Source organism: Bos grunniens, chromosome 14 (assembly GCF_055505025.1).
Source record: "Bos grunniens cultivar Pamir isolate PY7600 chromosome 14, Bosgru_T2T1.0, whole genome shotgun sequence".
Classification (NCBI taxonomy): domain Eukaryota; kingdom Metazoa; phylum Chordata; class Mammalia; order Artiodactyla; family Bovidae; genus Bos; species Bos grunniens.
The window spans coordinates 4,713,163-4,731,107 of NC_141178.1; the positions used below are offsets into that span (position 1 = coordinate 4,713,163).

A 17,945-nucleotide genomic window follows, 5' to 3' on the forward strand; every position below is an offset into this window, starting at 1 on the left:
ATGAAACAACAGACTGGTTCCAAATAGGAAAAGGAGTTTGTCAAGGCTGTATATTGTCACCCTGCTTATTTAACTTATATACAGAGTACATCATGAGAAAGTTGGGCTAGATGAAACACAAGCTGGAATCAAGATTGCTGGGAGAAATATCAATAACCTCAGATATGCAGATGACACCACCCTTATGCAAAAACTGAAGAAGAACTAAAGAGCCTCTTGATGAAAGTGAAGGAGGAGAGTGAAAAATTTTGGCTTAAAGCTCAACATTCAGAAAACTAAGATCATGGCATCTGGTCCCATCATTTCATGGCAAATAGATGGGGAGACAGTGGAAACAGTGACAGACTTTATTTTGGGGGGCTCCGAAATCACTGCAGATGGTGACTGCCACCATGAAATTACAAGTCGCTTTACTCCTTGGAAGGAAAGTCATGATCAACCTAGATAGCATATTAAAAAGCAGAGGCATTACTTTGCCAACAAAGGTCCGTCTAGTCAAGGCTATGGTTATTCCAGTGGTTATGTATGGATGTGAGAGTCTATAAAGAAAGCTGAGCATTGAAGAATGGATGCTTTTGAACTGTGGTGTTGGAGAAGACTCTTGAGAGTCCCTTGGACTGCAAGGAGATCCAGCCAGTCCATCCTAAGGAAAATCAGTCTTGAATATTATTTGGAAGGACGGATATTTAAGCTGAAACTCCAATACTTTGGCCACCCGATGCAAAGAGCTGACTCATTTGAAAAGACCCTGATGCTGGGAAAGATTGAGGGCAGGAAGAGAAGGGGACAACAGAGGATGAGATGGTTGGATGGCATCACTGACTCAACAGATGTGAGTTTGGGTAAACTCTGGGAGTTGGTGATAGACAGGGACGCCTGGCGTGCTGCTGTCCATGGGGTCACAAAGAGTTGGTTGGAAATGACTGAGGGACTGAACTGAACTGAACTGAACTGAAAATAACGAAATGATAAAACTAACTTTATGGATCCCTAAATTATGTTAGGTGGGGCTTCCCAGGTGGCTCAGTGGTAAAAAAAATAAGCCTGCCCATGGAGGAGATGCAGAAGATGTGGGTTCGATCCCTGGGTCAGGAAGATCCCCTGAAGGAGGAAATGGCAACCCACTCCAGTACTCTTTCCTGGACAATCCCGTGGATGGAGGAGCTTGTGGGCAGCAGTCCAAGGGTCATACGCACGTGCGCACACATGCAAACTATGTTAGGTATAGTACTAGGAGCTCTGTGCTAGAATTTGCTTCATCAGTAAATTACCTTATTTAATTCTATTAAAGAAAAAATAAGATAAGGATTATCGGTCCCATTTTTCAAAAAAAAACAAGTGATGTGGATTTTCTAGTAAGTGGCAGGTGTGTGTGTGTGATTCAAACAAGATCTGCTAACAAGGGGCAAACTTATGATTCAGACCTTGTATTTTTGTCATTCTTTGCAATCTTCCTTACAGTACAAAGTTTTAAAGAATTACTTGTTTAAGGATCAAAATGAATGTGGTTACATATCCATAGAAAAAACCTGACTGGGAAGTTTTTATCTCTTATTCCCAATTAGCTGTGTCTAACTTGTTTAATTGTGTTTAACTTTTTAAATGTTTAACAGTGAAACATTTTAACCCTAATTTTAAGATCTCATAAACTTTAGTTTAATTAACTTTACAAGTTAACTTTTTTTTTTTTTACTATTATGCTAAGGGCTGTGAGGAAGTCTATTTGAGGAAGAGAAGAGGAGGGAACCAAAGCATTTAACTGTAAGATCACAAGTGTCACAGAGGAAACAGTGAATTTATGTTAGCTTTGGACATTAAGTGTCAGACTTGAGAAAATGAAGGTGGGAGAAAGCACTCAGCTACGGCGGGTAATAGGATATTTCCATGGGACAATTTTTTTATTCAGTATCATCATAGGTGCGGGAATATTTATCGCTCCTAAAGGGGTGTTAAAATACTCTTCACTCAACGTGGGGGTGTCCCTAAGCATTTGGGCTGCTTGTGCCGTGGTGTCTATGCTGGCTGCCCTGAGTCACGCGGAGCTGGGGACCACCTTCCCTAGAAGCGGAGCACAGTATTATTTCCTCAAAAGGTCTCTTGGGCCCTTTGTTGCTTTCTTCTACCTTTGGATCAATCTATTCAGTACTCCCGCAGGAATTGCTGCCCGCAGCTTGATGCTGGCGGGCTACATTACGCAGCCTTTCTATCCTGGGTGTTTTGTTCCTGAGATGCCAAAGAAATGTTTGGCATTGGCTATCTTGTGGTGCTTGGGAATCCTGAATGCTCGGGGAGTGAAGGAGGTGACATGGTTTCAGACTGTCAGTACGGCTGTCAAAATGACAGTTCTCGGCTTCATCTCTGTAACTGGAATCGTGCTGTTGGTGAGAGGAAGAAGAGAGAACCTGGCCAGGTTTGAGAAAGCTTTCGATGCTGACGTTCCGGATGCTTCACAGATTGCAGAAGCCTTCTTACAAGGATTGTTTGCATATTCTGGTTGGGGAGTCCTTGTCCGAATAGCAGGTAAAATTACTTTTTTAAATTATAAAGAGCTCCACCAGGCTATAAACATACAAGGGTTAATCAGCTTAATTCTAAGAAACACATTATTTCTCTATAATGTGTGTCTCTCTTCTATCAGGTGGGTGGAAATGCACTAAACTCTCTACAAATGTGGTTTTCTAGCTTTGGAAAGCAAAATATTTTCTGGGTGTTTACAAATTAAAACAAGTAAGTGTAGAACTAATACAGCTTAAGGACTCAACAACTTTTTTTACTGAACAAATATTTTAATAGCAGAAGCTCATCAGAGAAAAATTAAAATTTAGAAAATATAAACTAAAATGAAGATTACCAGTTATCTCATATGTACACACATGCAGGTCACACTTGTACATATACTCATCATTTGTTCTACTTAAAGCACATAGTGAGAATTCATAAATATTATTAAATATAAATGCTTTTAAATGAATACACAACATTTTATCATATGCAATTTGACCATTTTTCAAGCATCTCCCATTGTTGGATACCAGAATTTTTTCTAGTTTTTCACTTTGAAATTGTATAGTTGTTGTTCCAATCAGCATCCTTTTATATAAACCTTTGTGGATCTCTCATTGTTTTGTTAGGAAAAAAGTCTTGAAAAATCTTAGTAAAATTACTAAGTGAACCACATAAATATTTAGAAATGTCTTAAGAAATATTATCAAATTGCAGCCCAGAAAAGCTTTACAAATGTCTATTAGTGTGAATTAAAATGATGGCACCTGAAGTCATCAAACCTTTTTCATTCTTTAGTCACTTAAAGTTGTGAAAATAAAACTTCAGAACTCATTTTTTCTTCAATGTCTAGTGAGAGGGCTGCTGCTGCTGCTAAGTCGCTTCAATCGTGTGCGACTCTGTGGGACCCCATAGTTGGCAGCCCACCAGGCTCCCCCATCCCTGGGATTCTCCAGGCAAGAACACTGGAGTGGGGTGCCACTTCCTTCTCCAATGCATGAAAGTGAAAAGTGAAAGTGAAGTCGCTCAGTCGTGTTCAACTCCCAGCGACCCCATGGACTGCAGCCTACCAGGCTCCTCTGTCTGTGGGATTTTCCAGGCAAGAGTACTGGAGTGGGGTGCGATTGCCTTCTCCAGTGAGAGGGCAGAGTTTTGCAAATGTTAATGACCAATTTCCTCCTTGTAAGACAGGTAAATGGCTTTCTTAGTTTGCTGTCATTAACCTGTCTGTCAAGTGTTAGTTGCGGCCTGCAGGGTCTTTTGTGGTGCATGGGCGCTCTAGCTGGGCATGCGGGCTCAGTGGCTAAAGCGTGTGGACTGGTTGCCCTGCAGCATGTGGGATCTTAGCTCCCTGGCAAGGATGAAACCCCTGTCTCCTGCATTTCCGGGTGGGTTCTTAACCATTGGACCACCAGTGAAGTCCCTGTTGTTTGGCTTTTTTTTTTTTTTTCATTTTGTTCATAAGTTTTAAAAATTTCAGTCTTAAACACTAGAAGTTTAATACCTACAAGTATTAAACTATCTTTTAACTTTTCATTATCTCCATACTTGAAAAGTCTTTCTCCATCTCAAGGTTTAGATAAATATGTACCTGAGCTTTTTTTCTCTAAATCTTTATGTTCTTTAAATTTTTCTTTTTAATACATGTGAATTATTTTGAGGGAGTTGCATACTGTAAGTTAAAAATTTTCCAAGTAGTTAAACATCTGTGTCAAACTGGTGTTGGCAATATACAGTCAAGTTTAATCTAAGATTTAGCTAGTCTAGAAACTTAACCCAAGGAGTGAAAAGAGCAGGAGAATCTACCCTAATGTCCTAGACTGTGGTGACCAGATTAACAGAGGAGCTATTCCAACACTTCATTAACACAAACGTGTACTTCTATAGTGTTGGCCGTATGGTAAGGGAATATTTGCTCCAGTCCTCCTGGCCTAGAATCCAGGTTTTCTGAGTTGTCCTCTTATCCAAAAAGCTTATGTTGGGCACATCAAAGATACAAGAGTAAAACCCAGAGTTCAGCAAAATTCCATTGCTGCTAAAGTTAATACTTTGTCTAAACTTGGTAAGTAAGCATTCAACTCTTGCTGTGTGTAGTCATGTCTGTTTCTTTTAGTTGTTGTATGTTATAATGAAGCTACTTCCAAAGATGATCTGATTAGTCATTTTTTCTGAGTGGCACTTTTTTTTTTTGCAGGAGAGTTGAAAAGCCCTAGTGAGAACATCCCCAAATGTGTGGTCACTGCACTTACCCTCGTGGCCCTGATCTACTTACTGGTTAATGTTTCCTACCTAGCCGTCCTGACCCCAAAGGAAATCATGTCCTCAGGTATGGTTGCACGGAGCCAGAAGGAAGACACTCTGTTTCATTGTCCTGAATAAAGGGAGTTTTGAGTATACAGTGGGTCTTTTTGCACATTTCAAGAGAATTAGGCTAATTTGGTTCATGTCTGGGTTATTTACTTACCTATTTATTTAAAGGTAGACGTTCAAAAGGTCAAGCAATTTCTTTAGAGCATATAGTAAAGGGTAAGGTCTAGCAGCCAAAAATATGGAAAACACTAAGAAATATAAAAGGAAAAAAAGGCAGAACACAATGGACAGAGTAGAATAGAAAATATGAGACTACTTATCAAAGCCTCTTGAGATATACTTCATAAGGAGCAGGTGGGTGCTCTGGGTCAGCATTTGCCTCCAGGAAATATAACTCATACACTTTGTCTTCAGACATATCCCCCAAATCTATACAGAGCTTGAGTACCTAAATTTTCCTATTAGTGAAGTGGACATGAATCCTTCCATATATGTATATATATATGCTGCTGCTAAGTCGCTTCAGTCGTGTCCAACTCTGTGCGACCCCATAGACGGCAGCCCACCAGGCTCCTCTGTCCATGGGATTTTCCAGGCAAGAGTACTGGAGTGGGTTGCCACTGCCTTCTCCATATATATATATATATATATATATATATAAGAGACAGAATTTCAGTTTATCATAAAAACTATTCAGATTTTTTTCAGATTTTAAAAAATTACTTATAGTGCAGAAACTGATTTTTTGCTCTAAAAATAGACAAATTGAAAGAAGCTCAATTTTCAATTGAACTTAAATATCTATATGAATATATTAATGAAATAAATATTTGTTAAACTTCACACTTTCAGTTATCAGAAAAATAAAAGAAAATCAGTAATAGGCTTTCATTGAAAAGAAAAATAAGGTTTATCCTACATCCAAGCTTGATGCTCCCCAGTTATCTCAACTCCAAAATGACACTACTTAGAGTATCATGCATGCAACCTAGGTGTCCATCAACAGATGAATGGATAGAGAAGATGCAGTAAATAGATAGATAAATACTGTGTGTGTGTGCTCAGTCAAGTCTGACTCTGTGAATCCATGGACTGTAGCCCCCCAGGTTCCTCTGTCCATGGAATTTTCTAGGCAAGGATACAGCCATTTCTTACACCAGGGGATCTTCTCAACCCAGGGATCTAACTCGTGTCTCCTGTGTCTCCTGCACTGGCAGGCAGATTTTTTACCACTGTGCCACCTGAGAAGCCCCAGATAGACACTCACAGCCATAAAGTAGAATGAAATATTGCCATTTGCAGTAACATGAATGGATGTGAGATTATCATACTGAGTAAAGTTAGTCAGACACAGAAAGACAAATATTATATGATATCACTTATTTGTGGAATCTAAAAAACCACACAAATGAATTTATTTTACAAAACAGATAACAAACTCATGGGCATAGAAAACAAAATTATGGTTACCAAAGGGGAAAGGGGGAAGGAATAAATTAGGAGTATGGTGTTAACAAATACCACTACACATAAAACAGATAAACAACAAGGATTTACTATATAGCTTAGGGAACGATATTCAATATCTTATAATAACCTATAATAGAAAAGAATCTGGAAAATATATATGTATATAATTGAATTGCTTTGCTGTACATCAAAAAAGTAACACAATATTCCGAGTCAACTAATACTGCAATTTTTAAAAAATGTAAAAAGTAAAATGAATGTATATTATTGATTCATTTCACGTATTAGTAGTAATAATGAATGTGAAAATGTATGTGAAGGTACTCTAACAAAAACTGAAAGAATTCATTGCTAGAAGACTTACTGAAAGAAATTCTTCAGACTGAAAGAAAGTAACTTGGATCAAAGGGAAGGAAGAAAAAGAACCAGAAATATTAAATATATGGATAAATATAAAAGACTCCATAGGTGTATACACACATTTTTTGAATTCTTTAAAAATATCTTAGATTATTTTAGATAATAACTCTGAAACTTAAATGTAGGGTTTATTAAACATATAAATATAACATATATGACAGTAATAGCACAAAGAAAAGAGAAGGAAATGAGCCATAGTAGCAAAGTTGTCATATTTTAACTGAAAGTAACTGAAAATTGATTTGGATTAAAGGTGGATTCTGTAATTACCAGAACAACTACTAAGAAAATAACTGAACAAATCAACAGAGGAATTAAATGGCACATTAAGAATATCTCTTTAGGGAATTCCCTAGCAGTCCAGTGGTTAGGCACTTTTCCTGCCAGGACCCAGGTTAGATTCCTGGTTAAGGGACTAAGATCCCAAAGGCCATATGGTATAGAAAAAAAAAATCTACTTAACAATAAATAGATAAAATAAACAAGAAATAAATGATAAAATATAACAATAAATAAAATAAAAATAAACAATAAAATAGAAGAACAAAAGAACAAAAATACATAAGACATAAAAAAACAAATAGCAAAGTGACATAGTAAATATGACAATATCAGTAATGTTAAATGAGAATATACAAACACAACAATAAAAGGCAGAGGTTGTCATACTGAATAAAATTATCAATCCAACTATATGCTGTCTATATGAGACACACTTTAGATTCAAAACACAATCAAGTACAAAGTAAAAGAATGGAAAAGTTTATCATGCAAACATTAACTGTAAGAAAACTAGAATAGTAATATTATTAAGACAAAATAACTTAAAGACTAAAAGATTACTAGAGACAAAGAAAGGTATTTTGTAATGATATTAATAAAATGATCAATGCATGAAGAAGATATAACAATTATAAATGCATACACCTCTAAAAACACAGCCCCAGAATACATGAAGCCATACTAATGTAACTAAAAGGAGAAATAGACAATTCAGCAACTATAGTTGCAGATGTCAGTATATCACTCAATAACTAGATAGAAAATCAATAAGGATATAGAAGATCTGCACACCACTATCAATCAAACTGATCTAATTGACATTTATAGAATGCTCCACCAAACAGAAGCAGAATATATATTTATTCAAGCACTTATGGGACTTTCCCTAGGATAGACATAATTTCAGGATATAAAACAAGTCTCAAAAAATTTAATATTTCTATCATACAAAACACTTCCTTCAACAGCAATAGATGCACAATAGAAACCAACAACAGAATGTAACTTGAGAAACCTCACATATTTGAAAATTAAACAACAGACTTCTAAATAACCAGTGGGTCAAGGAAGAAATCACAAGACTCTCAACAACTATGAAAAGCTTGAGATTTAACCCCCTCATAAGGTAGTTGGGCACAGTTTCATGGATGCTGGCGATGGAGACAAAGGCAATTTATTTTTCATATAATAGCAGTAGCTAGAATGTCATTTATGCTGTTCCCCAAACCCTGATTCCCAAAAGACAAAGCAAGGAAGGCCAAGTGATATCTCCACATAACAGCAGAAGATCCTCAAGCTTAGGGAATCCAAATCTTTTATAAGTCTTCCTTCAGAAGACAGGTCCCAGGAATGGCTCTAAAAGACAAAAGATCACTGTTGTCCTTCCATCCCCATATTTTTCAGTCTAAATATTCCCTTCTAGAAAGCCACAATTACCACTGTAAGAGCACTTAGCACAGAGTGAACTCAGTCAAGTGGTTATTATCTTTATAATCTATGACCACACCAGTCAAAAAAGAGAACCCAGGCGTGTGAACCAAAATGGATTTTGAATCCTCTTGGCTTCTTTATGGTCATATTGCTGCCCAGAGGCTAAACCAACCAGGTAGGTTGGGGTTGCTGTGTGAGGAAAATAAGAAGCATAAAATCCAGCAATAATCAGGAAAGCCTCCTGAGTTTTCAAAATAGGAATATATAACTACCTATGCTATTCTCCCTCACCATCACTCAGGAAGCAGCCAAGAGTAGGTGATCACTCTCTGAGAGCGAAAGTGTTAGTCACTTGGTCATGTCCGACTCTTTGCAACCCCACAAACTGTAGCCCACCAGGCTCCTCTGTCCACAGGATTCACCAGGCAAGAATACTGGAGTGGGTTGCCATTTCCTTCTCCAGGGATCTTCCCAACTCAGGGATGGAACCCGGGTCTCTTGCATTGCAGGTAGATTCTTTACTGTCTGAGCCACCAGGGAAGATCACTCCCTAGGGTTTATTCAGTGACCAAACTACCTGACCAAGGTGTGTGGACCAGAAGGATGTGAGAGAGGTAGAGTCAGAAATATTTCTGGGTTGATTTTTGAGGAAGCCATCCAACATTAAACAGAATCAGACGCATTCAAATGGTGTATATGAAAGATACACTGAATACCTTTGCCTTCAGCACATTGATGTGCTTTTGTGATGTACAGCTGTCACATTGTGAATGGCCAAACACATACCACAGATGAGTTTCAAGGGCCACAGTGGTGTGGCCGCAGAGGGCTGACCAAATTGGAACAGCAATGCTGCAACCTGGAAAAGTTCCAACAACTATTAGCTGTCGTCCCAAGAGAGGGTCAAAAGTCAATGTAGTCAATTTGCCGGAAGTGAGCAGGGACAATATCTTGTGCAAGTGGCCTCCTTCACTGTGAACGAATGGTCAAATCTTGGCAGAAGTCACAGTGTAACATTTCGTGTTAGCCTCTGTAGCAAAAATATGGAGCCCTTTTTCTTCTGTCCAGTATATGATAGTCAGTGTGTTGCCGTGTCTAGAAAGATGATGGATTCAGACATTGTCACGGCAACCTGAATAGTTCAGTATCGATCAGCAGTTTTATTCTAATTATTCTCATCAGAGAATGGGCTCCATGGACAGAACTTAAGCCCATTCTCATAGCTCTGGCCAATTCCCCTCTTGATGAACCACGCTTGTATTTCTAATGACATGAACTATTGTTGATGGCCTGGGGGTTTGGTCTGTCACTTAGAAAACCACAGGCTGGCAGACTAAAGACACCCCTCTCCGGGGCCATAAACTATAGAAAGCAATCAAGGCTGCTGACTGAATAATCTGATTTTGATCTCCAGTTCCTGAGTAGAATATCCTGTCTATTTTCCATTCTGCATAGCTGGTGCTGAGGCTCACAGCTGTAGCAGCCTGGCGGGCACCACAGGGCTTCAGCTTAGCTAAACCGTCAGTGGCCCATGGCCAGATATTTACAGGGACCCTTGTGAACAGAGGGCCCTGCTGAACCAGCAACCCTGCTTCAGTCAGCAAACTGGGATGTAATTTGCACTTGTTCATGCAAAACCAAGAAGCCACTGGGCCAGGCTAGCTGTGTTCTTGAATACACCATTTCCACCTGATAAGATTTGGGGGGCTCTTCATACCTTTTCAATAGTTGAATTCAATTTGATTCATCCCAAAATGAGACTATCAGGCTGGAAAGTCATAAGGCCTCCATAAGTCAGGTGTTCAGTTTTACAATATCCCAGTGCTACTTGCTAAGCTAGTATTATTTTTTCAAAAGGAATTTAAATGATAGTTGTTATCAAGGAGGCCGCCTCCAGCTATAAGGTACCTCTCTTTGCCAGGAAATGCAATAGAAAAGGGGCTTCCCTCGTGGCTCAGACGGTAAAGAATCTGCCTGCAATGCAGAAGACCATCATCAGTCACAGAAACTTCTAAGTCAAAGCAGTAATTATGATTGTGGATCCCCACTGGTAGAAAGTGTGCTCACTGGACAGCTTTCAGTACAGTCCACTGATCTGATCCTCCAGTTAAAGGACATTGATCTGTGAATTAGCTGATATGGAAGACTAAGTAGAATCCCAAGTGAGACACATGCTAACTATAACACACGAAGAATTCATACGGTGCTGAGTCTTCTTTTAGTAGTAGGGGTCCGTAGACAGTTTTTTTTTTTTACTACCAGAGGGACTACGTGTTGCAAATTTAGCCACATGTTTCCAAGAAAACTTACTTGGCAAGCAGTACCCTAAATTTTATTGGGGTTGATCAGCCTGTTGGTAAAGTGTAATAATACAAATTCAGATGTTTCTAGACTGAGGCTTTAAACTTGTCAACTAACTGATCATGAACAATATAGTATAAATTTTGGATCTTGGATGGCAGAGACACTCTTGAAAAATCCTGAAGTCCAGCTGGGGGCAAAGAGCAGGGGAGTTTAGGAATCCTAGTGGGGTACTGTGAAAGCCTATTGAAGGCCTTGCCACATGAATGTGAATTAGTCTTGGTCTTCAGGGGCAAGTGAACAGAAAAGAGGTGCTGGCAATGTTTGAGACAGGATATCAACTGGCATCAATGTATACAGTGTCTCCATTACAGTCCCAGTGTCTGGAACAACCACAGCTGGGGCTAGAGGACACATGGTCACTTAGTAACAATCCCCTGTAAACCTCCAGCTCCCAGTGGCTTTTGTCTCTGGTCACATCATAGTTAGATTGAGATATTGCATCTTTTACCACCACCATCGCTGCCTTAAAGTTTTCCATCAGGTCTGTGCTCTTTCTCCCACTGAGATTCAACATTATTTTCTGAACGGCACAAGGAGGGAGAAAGGAAAGGGGTTTCGAAGGAACTCACGTGTCCCATTATACTCTCTACCTAAATATCTCACACCTCTACCTAAAATATCAATACCAACAAATAGCCAACAGTGGAAGCCGTGAAACTATAACACTTTGAGTGGACCCAAAGGGCTTTATTCACAAAGGAACTTTTGTGGGTAGAGGGCTTCCCTTCTGCACTGTGAGTTCAACCCAGATCCCCTTAGCTGAATCGACCTTTCATTCCACAGTCCCGGGCTTGTTGATGACTTGGGAACCCATATCTAAGAACCGTCATGAAGCTCCCCAGCCTACTTGGATGGGTATAGCCTTCGGGGTAGGGAGACCTCAGTCAACCCCTAGTCATCTTTCTCCTCAACCAGAGGCTGAGGAGAAGGGGAGAGCCCATGGAAAAGAGAGTGCTGTGTGCCACGGAGTACTTTTTATTACTCTTGAGTTAACAGAACTGCCTCCAGAAGACATAAAAATATCTGAATAGATCTATATTTTTAAAAAAAATGAGTTAAAAATCTAAAATCTTCCCACAAGTCAAATCCCAGGCCCTAGTAGCTTCACTGATGAATTGCATCAAACATTTAAGAAAGAAATAATACCACTCCTAAACAAATTCTTCCAGAAATTGGAAGAGGGGACACATCCAAACTTATTTTATGAAACCAGTATTTCTATGGTACCAAAGCCAGAAAAATTCTTTACACAAAGAAAGAAATTACATACACATGTTGCATACAACGTGTATTGTTCCGTGAACTACAGTGTAACACAGTTCTCAAAAACACTGGTCAACTGAGTCCAGCAACACATAAAAAGGAGCATACATGATGAACAAGTGAGCTTTATCATTGGTTGGTTCAGCATCCCAAAAGCAATTAATATTTTACTATATTAAAATGATAACAGACAAAAATCAGATTATATTAAGAGTCGTAAAATGTGTTTGACAAAATCCAAGACTCATTCGTGATTTTTAGAAAACTTTGTCAGTTTCAACCTGCTACTTACACCAGCCCTTTGTCTTTGCTACAATTATAATTTAATACTTTCTAAGCTAATTAAAAATACCATGCAGTATAAATATTACATCAGTTGCGTAATTAATGGCTTCTCTACTCTTTTACAGATGCTGTTGCAGTCTCTTGGATGGATAGAGTAATCCCTTCCTTGCAGTGGGCCATTTCCCTTGGTGTTTCTTCCGCAATAGTTAGCTCCCTCAACTGTACTGTATTTTCAACATCAAGGTTGTGGTGTATGGCAAGCCAGGAGGGTCAGCTACCTTTGATCCTCTCAACTTTGAATATTCACTCTTGTCCAGTTGCAGCTGTGATTCAGATGCTCATCTTTGCCTCCATCTTAATTATTCCCTCGGACTTAATCCTTTTAATAAATTATGTGGGATTCACAGACTGGATTCAACTTGGGCTAATGATGATGGGCTTGCTTAAACTGAGATTCCAGGAGCCCAACCTATCCAGACCTTACAAGGTAAGTCAAACCAAGAAAAAAAAAAAAAAATCCTATATCTTTTTAAAGAGCATTTTGTACTTTTAATACTTTTTTCTTATATCTATGTAAAAAATCTTTTTAACCCACTGTGACCCCATTTTAGGAACGTTTGAGAATAGATTTTATATTTAGGATATTCTATTATATTACAACTAGTGAAATTTGAGTCAAGAAGAACCATATGTGGAATGCATAAGGTCTGTACTCAGTCTCAGTGTATGAGACTGACCAGTGTCCAGGGCCAATGATTATTTGAGTGTCCTGTTAATGGTACTACCTTAGATTAACTTGTAGGCTTGCCTAGGGCTTTTCAGGCTTATCAATGTAAATGTGTATCAATGTATAAGTCTCTAGCTTTAATGGCCAATACGGAAGAGCTACACTTCAGGTATTCGTGATGTAGTATAGTTGCAAACTCATTCATCTTTTTTTTTAAATTTAAATTTATTTTAATTGGAGGCTAATTACTTTACAATATTGTATTGGTTTTGCCATACATCAACATGAATAAAATCTCACCTCAGAGTCAAAAGTATCTATCAAAGATTGACTGAGGGATAAGTACTCTGTTGATTCCTCAACCACTGAAACCTCTGTCTACCTTAACTGCATCTGAAATGTTTCATATAAGCTTATGGAAAACTTTTTTCTTCTAATTGTCTACTATAACCCATCCATCTATATTGTGGATGTACCCAATATTCTGTTTAACCAAACAACCTCCAGCAACTCATTCCTATACTTACTGCAAAGAGTTTAAATGGTTTATTTTTACATTATGCTACTGTGTTAGACCCACCAAAGAAAATTATTTCTAATATTTATATCAAAAATACTTGTGTTTCTAGGCAGATTATTTAGTTTTCTTTACCAAAAATCAGCCTGTACACACTGGTATCAAACAGAATCTTGGAGAGAGTTTGGATGAAGTAGAAAAGAACAGCTGTATTGCTTTGCTAAGCAACGGGGGCCACAGTGGGCTAATGCCCTCAAGACTGTGCCCCAACCTGACGTCAGGAGAGCTGTGAGGAGTCTTATAGTGGAGGGACAGGGTTGCTGATAAGGGTCAGGGGGCCTGCAGGGCCTGCCTTCCTTCAATCCAAATATCCTCTGACATCTGGGGGTTTCGTGATGACTTTCTCTCTAAGACCCTCTCTCTGGAGTGAAGAATGCTTCATCAAGCAGTTAAAAGTCTTCCATCTGGTTGTGGTTTTAGTTCTGCTGCTGCTAAGTCGCTTCAGTCCTGTCCGACTCTGTGCGACCCCATAGCTGGCAGCCCACCAGGCTCCCCCGTCCCTGGGATTCTCCAGGCAAGAACACTGAGTGGTTTGCCATTTCCTTCTCCAATGCATGAAGGTGAAAAGTGAAAGTGAAGTCGCTCAATCGTGTCCAACTCTTAGTTCTGCAGAAGAGCTCAAAGATATTGCTAGGCATATCCCTTGAGGGGAAGCTGGGCCCCCACTCCCACGTTCCGACCGCTTCTCCCTTTTCTCTGCATCCCCGCTCCTCTCTGACTATCGACTGTTTGAACTGTGCTTTGGAACTCAGGAAAGGTCATGGAGGCCGAATGAAGCCTGTTTCCTACAAACAAGAAATGGGGGACACAGAAAGGCTTTTGTACCGAGGAGTCCCACAGGGTCCTGCTCAGCTTCAGTACTTAGACTGTAAGATTGTGCTTCCCTTTCCATGTAGGCTGCTAGAAGCTAAGTTAGTGGTTAGTCACTTAGTCAGTTAAAAGGCTTACAGCATGCATGTCTTACTATATCACCTTTTATTGTTAGGCCTATAAGTCATTTTTAATGGGGGTATGTTTCAAATGATCACTGTTTTATCAGTGCATCATATTCTAAATAAATCAAGGGGCCTCTTTTATTACGGACCTTGTATAAGGTAAAAGGATGCACCAGAATACCCACAGAAATACCTCAGCAGTACACAAAGGTGCAGGGTCGACTAGAAGGTGAAAAAGGAAAACCAACAGAGTTTAATAACTAAGATTTTTAAAGTCTACTGTGAAAAAAGTATACCTTTCGAGTTTCTTGTATAAATTCAGTTTCCTAGACATCACCCCTGAGAATTCTAATGCTTAGGATGAGGACCAGAAATCCACATTTCAAAATTGAAAAAAAGGAAAGATAATGATAATCTTGCATCTGAGTCACTTAATGATCCAATAAATACTGAAGCAACTACTAAGGAACTACTATGTAAAAAACACTAGTCTAAACACTTAAAAGATAGATGGATAAACTGCCCATTAATAATGCATCAATAACTTCTCGGTCTAATAGGAGAGAGAAGAGTTACACAAAATACAGTTATAGGCAAGGATCAACAGCATTTAACCAAGCATTTTACTTTTGCAATTACTACTCTTTAATTATATATAAATGTGCATGTATATATTTAATTATATATAAACGTGCATGTGTATTCTTTAATTATCCAAATTAAGACACACAAATTTGAAAGATATACATTGTTAAGATCCATATTAAGGGAAAAGTGAAGATCAGAGAAAATGAATCCAACCCTGTGGTCCTTTTATGATAAAAACGTTCCCCAAAGGAATTATATATAGGTTCAGTTCAGTTCAGTCACTCAGTCCTGTCCAACTCTTTGCGACCCCATGGACTGCAGAACGCCAGGTCTCCCTGTCCATCACCAACTCCCAGAGTTTACTCAAACTCACGTCATGAGTTACTCAAACTCATTGAGTTGGTGATGCATTCCAACCATCTTATCCTCTGTCATCCCCTTCTCCTTTCCTTCTCCTGATCTTTCCCAGCATCAAGGTCTTTGCCAGTGAGTCAGTTCTTCCCATTAGGTGGCCAAAGTATTGGAGTTTCAGCTTCAGCATCAGTCCTTCCAATGTATATTCAGGATGATTTCCTTTAGGATGGACTGGTTGGATCTCCTTGCAGTCCAAGGGACTCTCAAGAGTCTTCTTCAACACCACTGTTCAAAAGCATCAGTTCTTCGGTACTCAGCTTTCTTTATAGTCCAACTCTCACATCCATACATGACTACTAGAAAAACCATAGCTTTGATTAGATGGACCTTTGTTGGCAAAGTGATGTCTCTACTTTTTAATATGCTGTCTAGGTTGGTCATAACTTTCCTTCTAGGGAGCAAGCGTCTTTTAATTTCACCATCTGCAGTGATTTTGGAGCCCCCAAAAATAAAGTATGTCATATTAGGTTATATATAGGTTGTGTATTACATCATTATGAATAATATTAGATTGAGGTACAAAAAATATTAATTTTGATATTGCTTGAAAATAAAAAGAAAAAAATTTATACTGAAAAAAAATGCTTTATGGTAGTAGTATGGAATGTTTCCGAGGGTCGTTATTCAAGAGACTTGAATGGGTCTTCCCTGGTGGTCCAGTAGTTAAGAATCTGTCTGCCAATGCAGAGGACACAGGTTCGATACCTGGTCCAGGAAGATTCCATATATCACAAGGCCACTAAGCCTGTGTGCTGGAGCCCACGAGCTGTGCCACTGAGCCTGTGTGCCAAACTGCCTGAAACCTGTGTGTCTTAGAGCCAGTGCCCTGCAAGCAGAGAAGTCTCCACAATAAGAAGCCCACACACTGCAACGGGAGAGCAGCCCCTATTCGCCAGAACCAGAAAAATCCTGCACGCAGCGAGGAAGACCCACACAGCCAAAATAGATAAAGAGAGCTGAATGGACAAGTGGCATGGACTTATGAAAAAGATCAAAGGGAGAGCAAAGTGTTGACATTATTAGGAAAAGGCTTTCACTTCTGCTGTTTCACACTCTGAGGAGATTCCCAACAGACTGTTTTCTCTTATATAAAACTAAGGAAGACCTGGTAGGTAAATATTTTTTTTATCAATGAAACCAACTTCCTCCATATTAAACAAATGTCTGTATATAAAATATTTTACGCTGTTATTTGTAATAACTTCCAGTTCAGCTCAGTCGCTCAGTCGTGTCCGACCCTTTGCGACCCCACTCCAAGGCCACTCTAATACAAGCTTATGTTTGTTCTCAGGCACGTTTGCCGTTTGTGTTTGGAACCATGGCCATGTCTTTGTTCTTGGTTTTGACACCCATCATCAAGGCTCCTCAGATGTACCATATCTACGTTATTCTTTTTATCCTCAGTGGACTTCTGTTTTATTTGCCTTTTGTGCATTTTAATTTGGGGTCTACATATTTCAACAAGATAACCTGCTTTTTACAGTTACTACTAAATGTTTCACCTACTGATGACATTAATGAATATATTTCAACAGGAGGAAATGTACAGAAAAATCCACCTGCAACTGCGACCAAAAAAGAATAAATAAAGTATGCATATTTGGCAAATGATTGACATTAAAAGCAACTTTCTCTTTCAACTAGATTATTCCTAATACATATACATATTCCTTATGTGTATTTGTATGCATGCCACATATGTAACACACAACCAGCACAAAATACTTGATGTCCTATTCCTAATACATATACTATTCCTTCTGTGTATTTGTACGCATGCCGCACATGTAACACACAACCAGCGCAAAATACTTGATGTCCTATTCCTAATATATATACTATTCCTTATGTGTATTTGTGCGCATGCTGCACATGTAACACGCAACCAGCACAAAATGCTTGATGTCCAGAACGTTAACACTTTAGCTCTTGCTGTTTGTAACAGAAACCTTACTTCTCCAATAAAGCACGATGATGCCCAATTTCCCAAGACTGTAGTAGATGTCCCTCTTTGTGCATTAATGCTTCTGAGTTTATTATTAATATGTCAGAGTCCACACTCTTTTTTAATTGTCTACTTACTTTTTCCCTAAAGACAGTGAGCTCCCCAAAGGTAAGGATTATTCCTTAGCTATTTAAAATTTTTTTAATTACATTTCATTTATTTAAATTTGTATACTCTCTCCCTAAGGCAGTGTGTGCATAAAAATAGACAACCTATAAAATAAATATCTGAATGCACAGGCAAGTGAGTGAGTAAGTGAATGGGCTGTCAGTACACATCCCTGTAGAGGGCATCTCCCTTGATAGCCTGCCTCAGTTTGGGTTCTCAGCAGCCCCTCAGAAGTGTTCCATTAATGACTATAGCTCTACATTT

At 38.9% G+C, this 17,945-nt stretch overlaps 1 protein-coding gene across 3 annotated transcripts; it reads left to right on the forward strand.

Annotated features, from left to right (window-relative positions):
* The first annotated feature begins 1,725 nt into the window (after positions 1-1,725).
* Positions 1,726-17,558, forward strand: LOC147358969 (solute carrier family 7 member 13-like). Of its 3 annotated transcripts, none has more exons than XM_086335227.1 (4): positions 1,726-2,520; positions 4,697-4,828; positions 12,453-12,814; positions 16,256-17,558. In XM_086335227.1, exons 1-4 carry the CDS (start codon positions 1,836-1,838, stop codon positions 16,382-16,384), a joined length of 1,308 nt encoding a protein of 435 aa, XP_086191353.1. In that variant the 5' UTR covers positions 1,726-1,835; the 3' UTR covers positions 16,385-17,558. The 3 variants fall into 3 exon arrangements, with proteins under 3 accessions (XP_086191353.1, XP_086191351.1, XP_086191352.1); XM_086335225.1 differs by having other exon boundaries at positions 16,860-17,558; XM_086335226.1 differs by having other exon boundaries at positions 16,385-17,176.
* Positions 17,559-17,945: the final 387 nt, after the last annotated feature.

Excerpts from the sequence above, each read along its gene's own strand:
- LOC147358969 (XM_086335225.1), top strand. The coding sequence starts at position 1,836 with ATGAAGGTGGGAGAAAGCACTCAGCTACGGCGGGTAATAGGATATTTC. Across the intron at positions 2,521-4,696 it reads AGTCCTTGTCCGAATAGCAG|GAGAGTTGAAAAGCCCTAGT; the intron begins GTAAAATTACTT and ends TTTTTTTTGCAG. Across the intron at positions 4,829-12,452 it reads AAAGGAAATCATGTCCTCAG|ATGCTGTTGCAGTCTCTTGG; the intron begins GTATGGTTGCAC and ends ACTCTTTTACAG.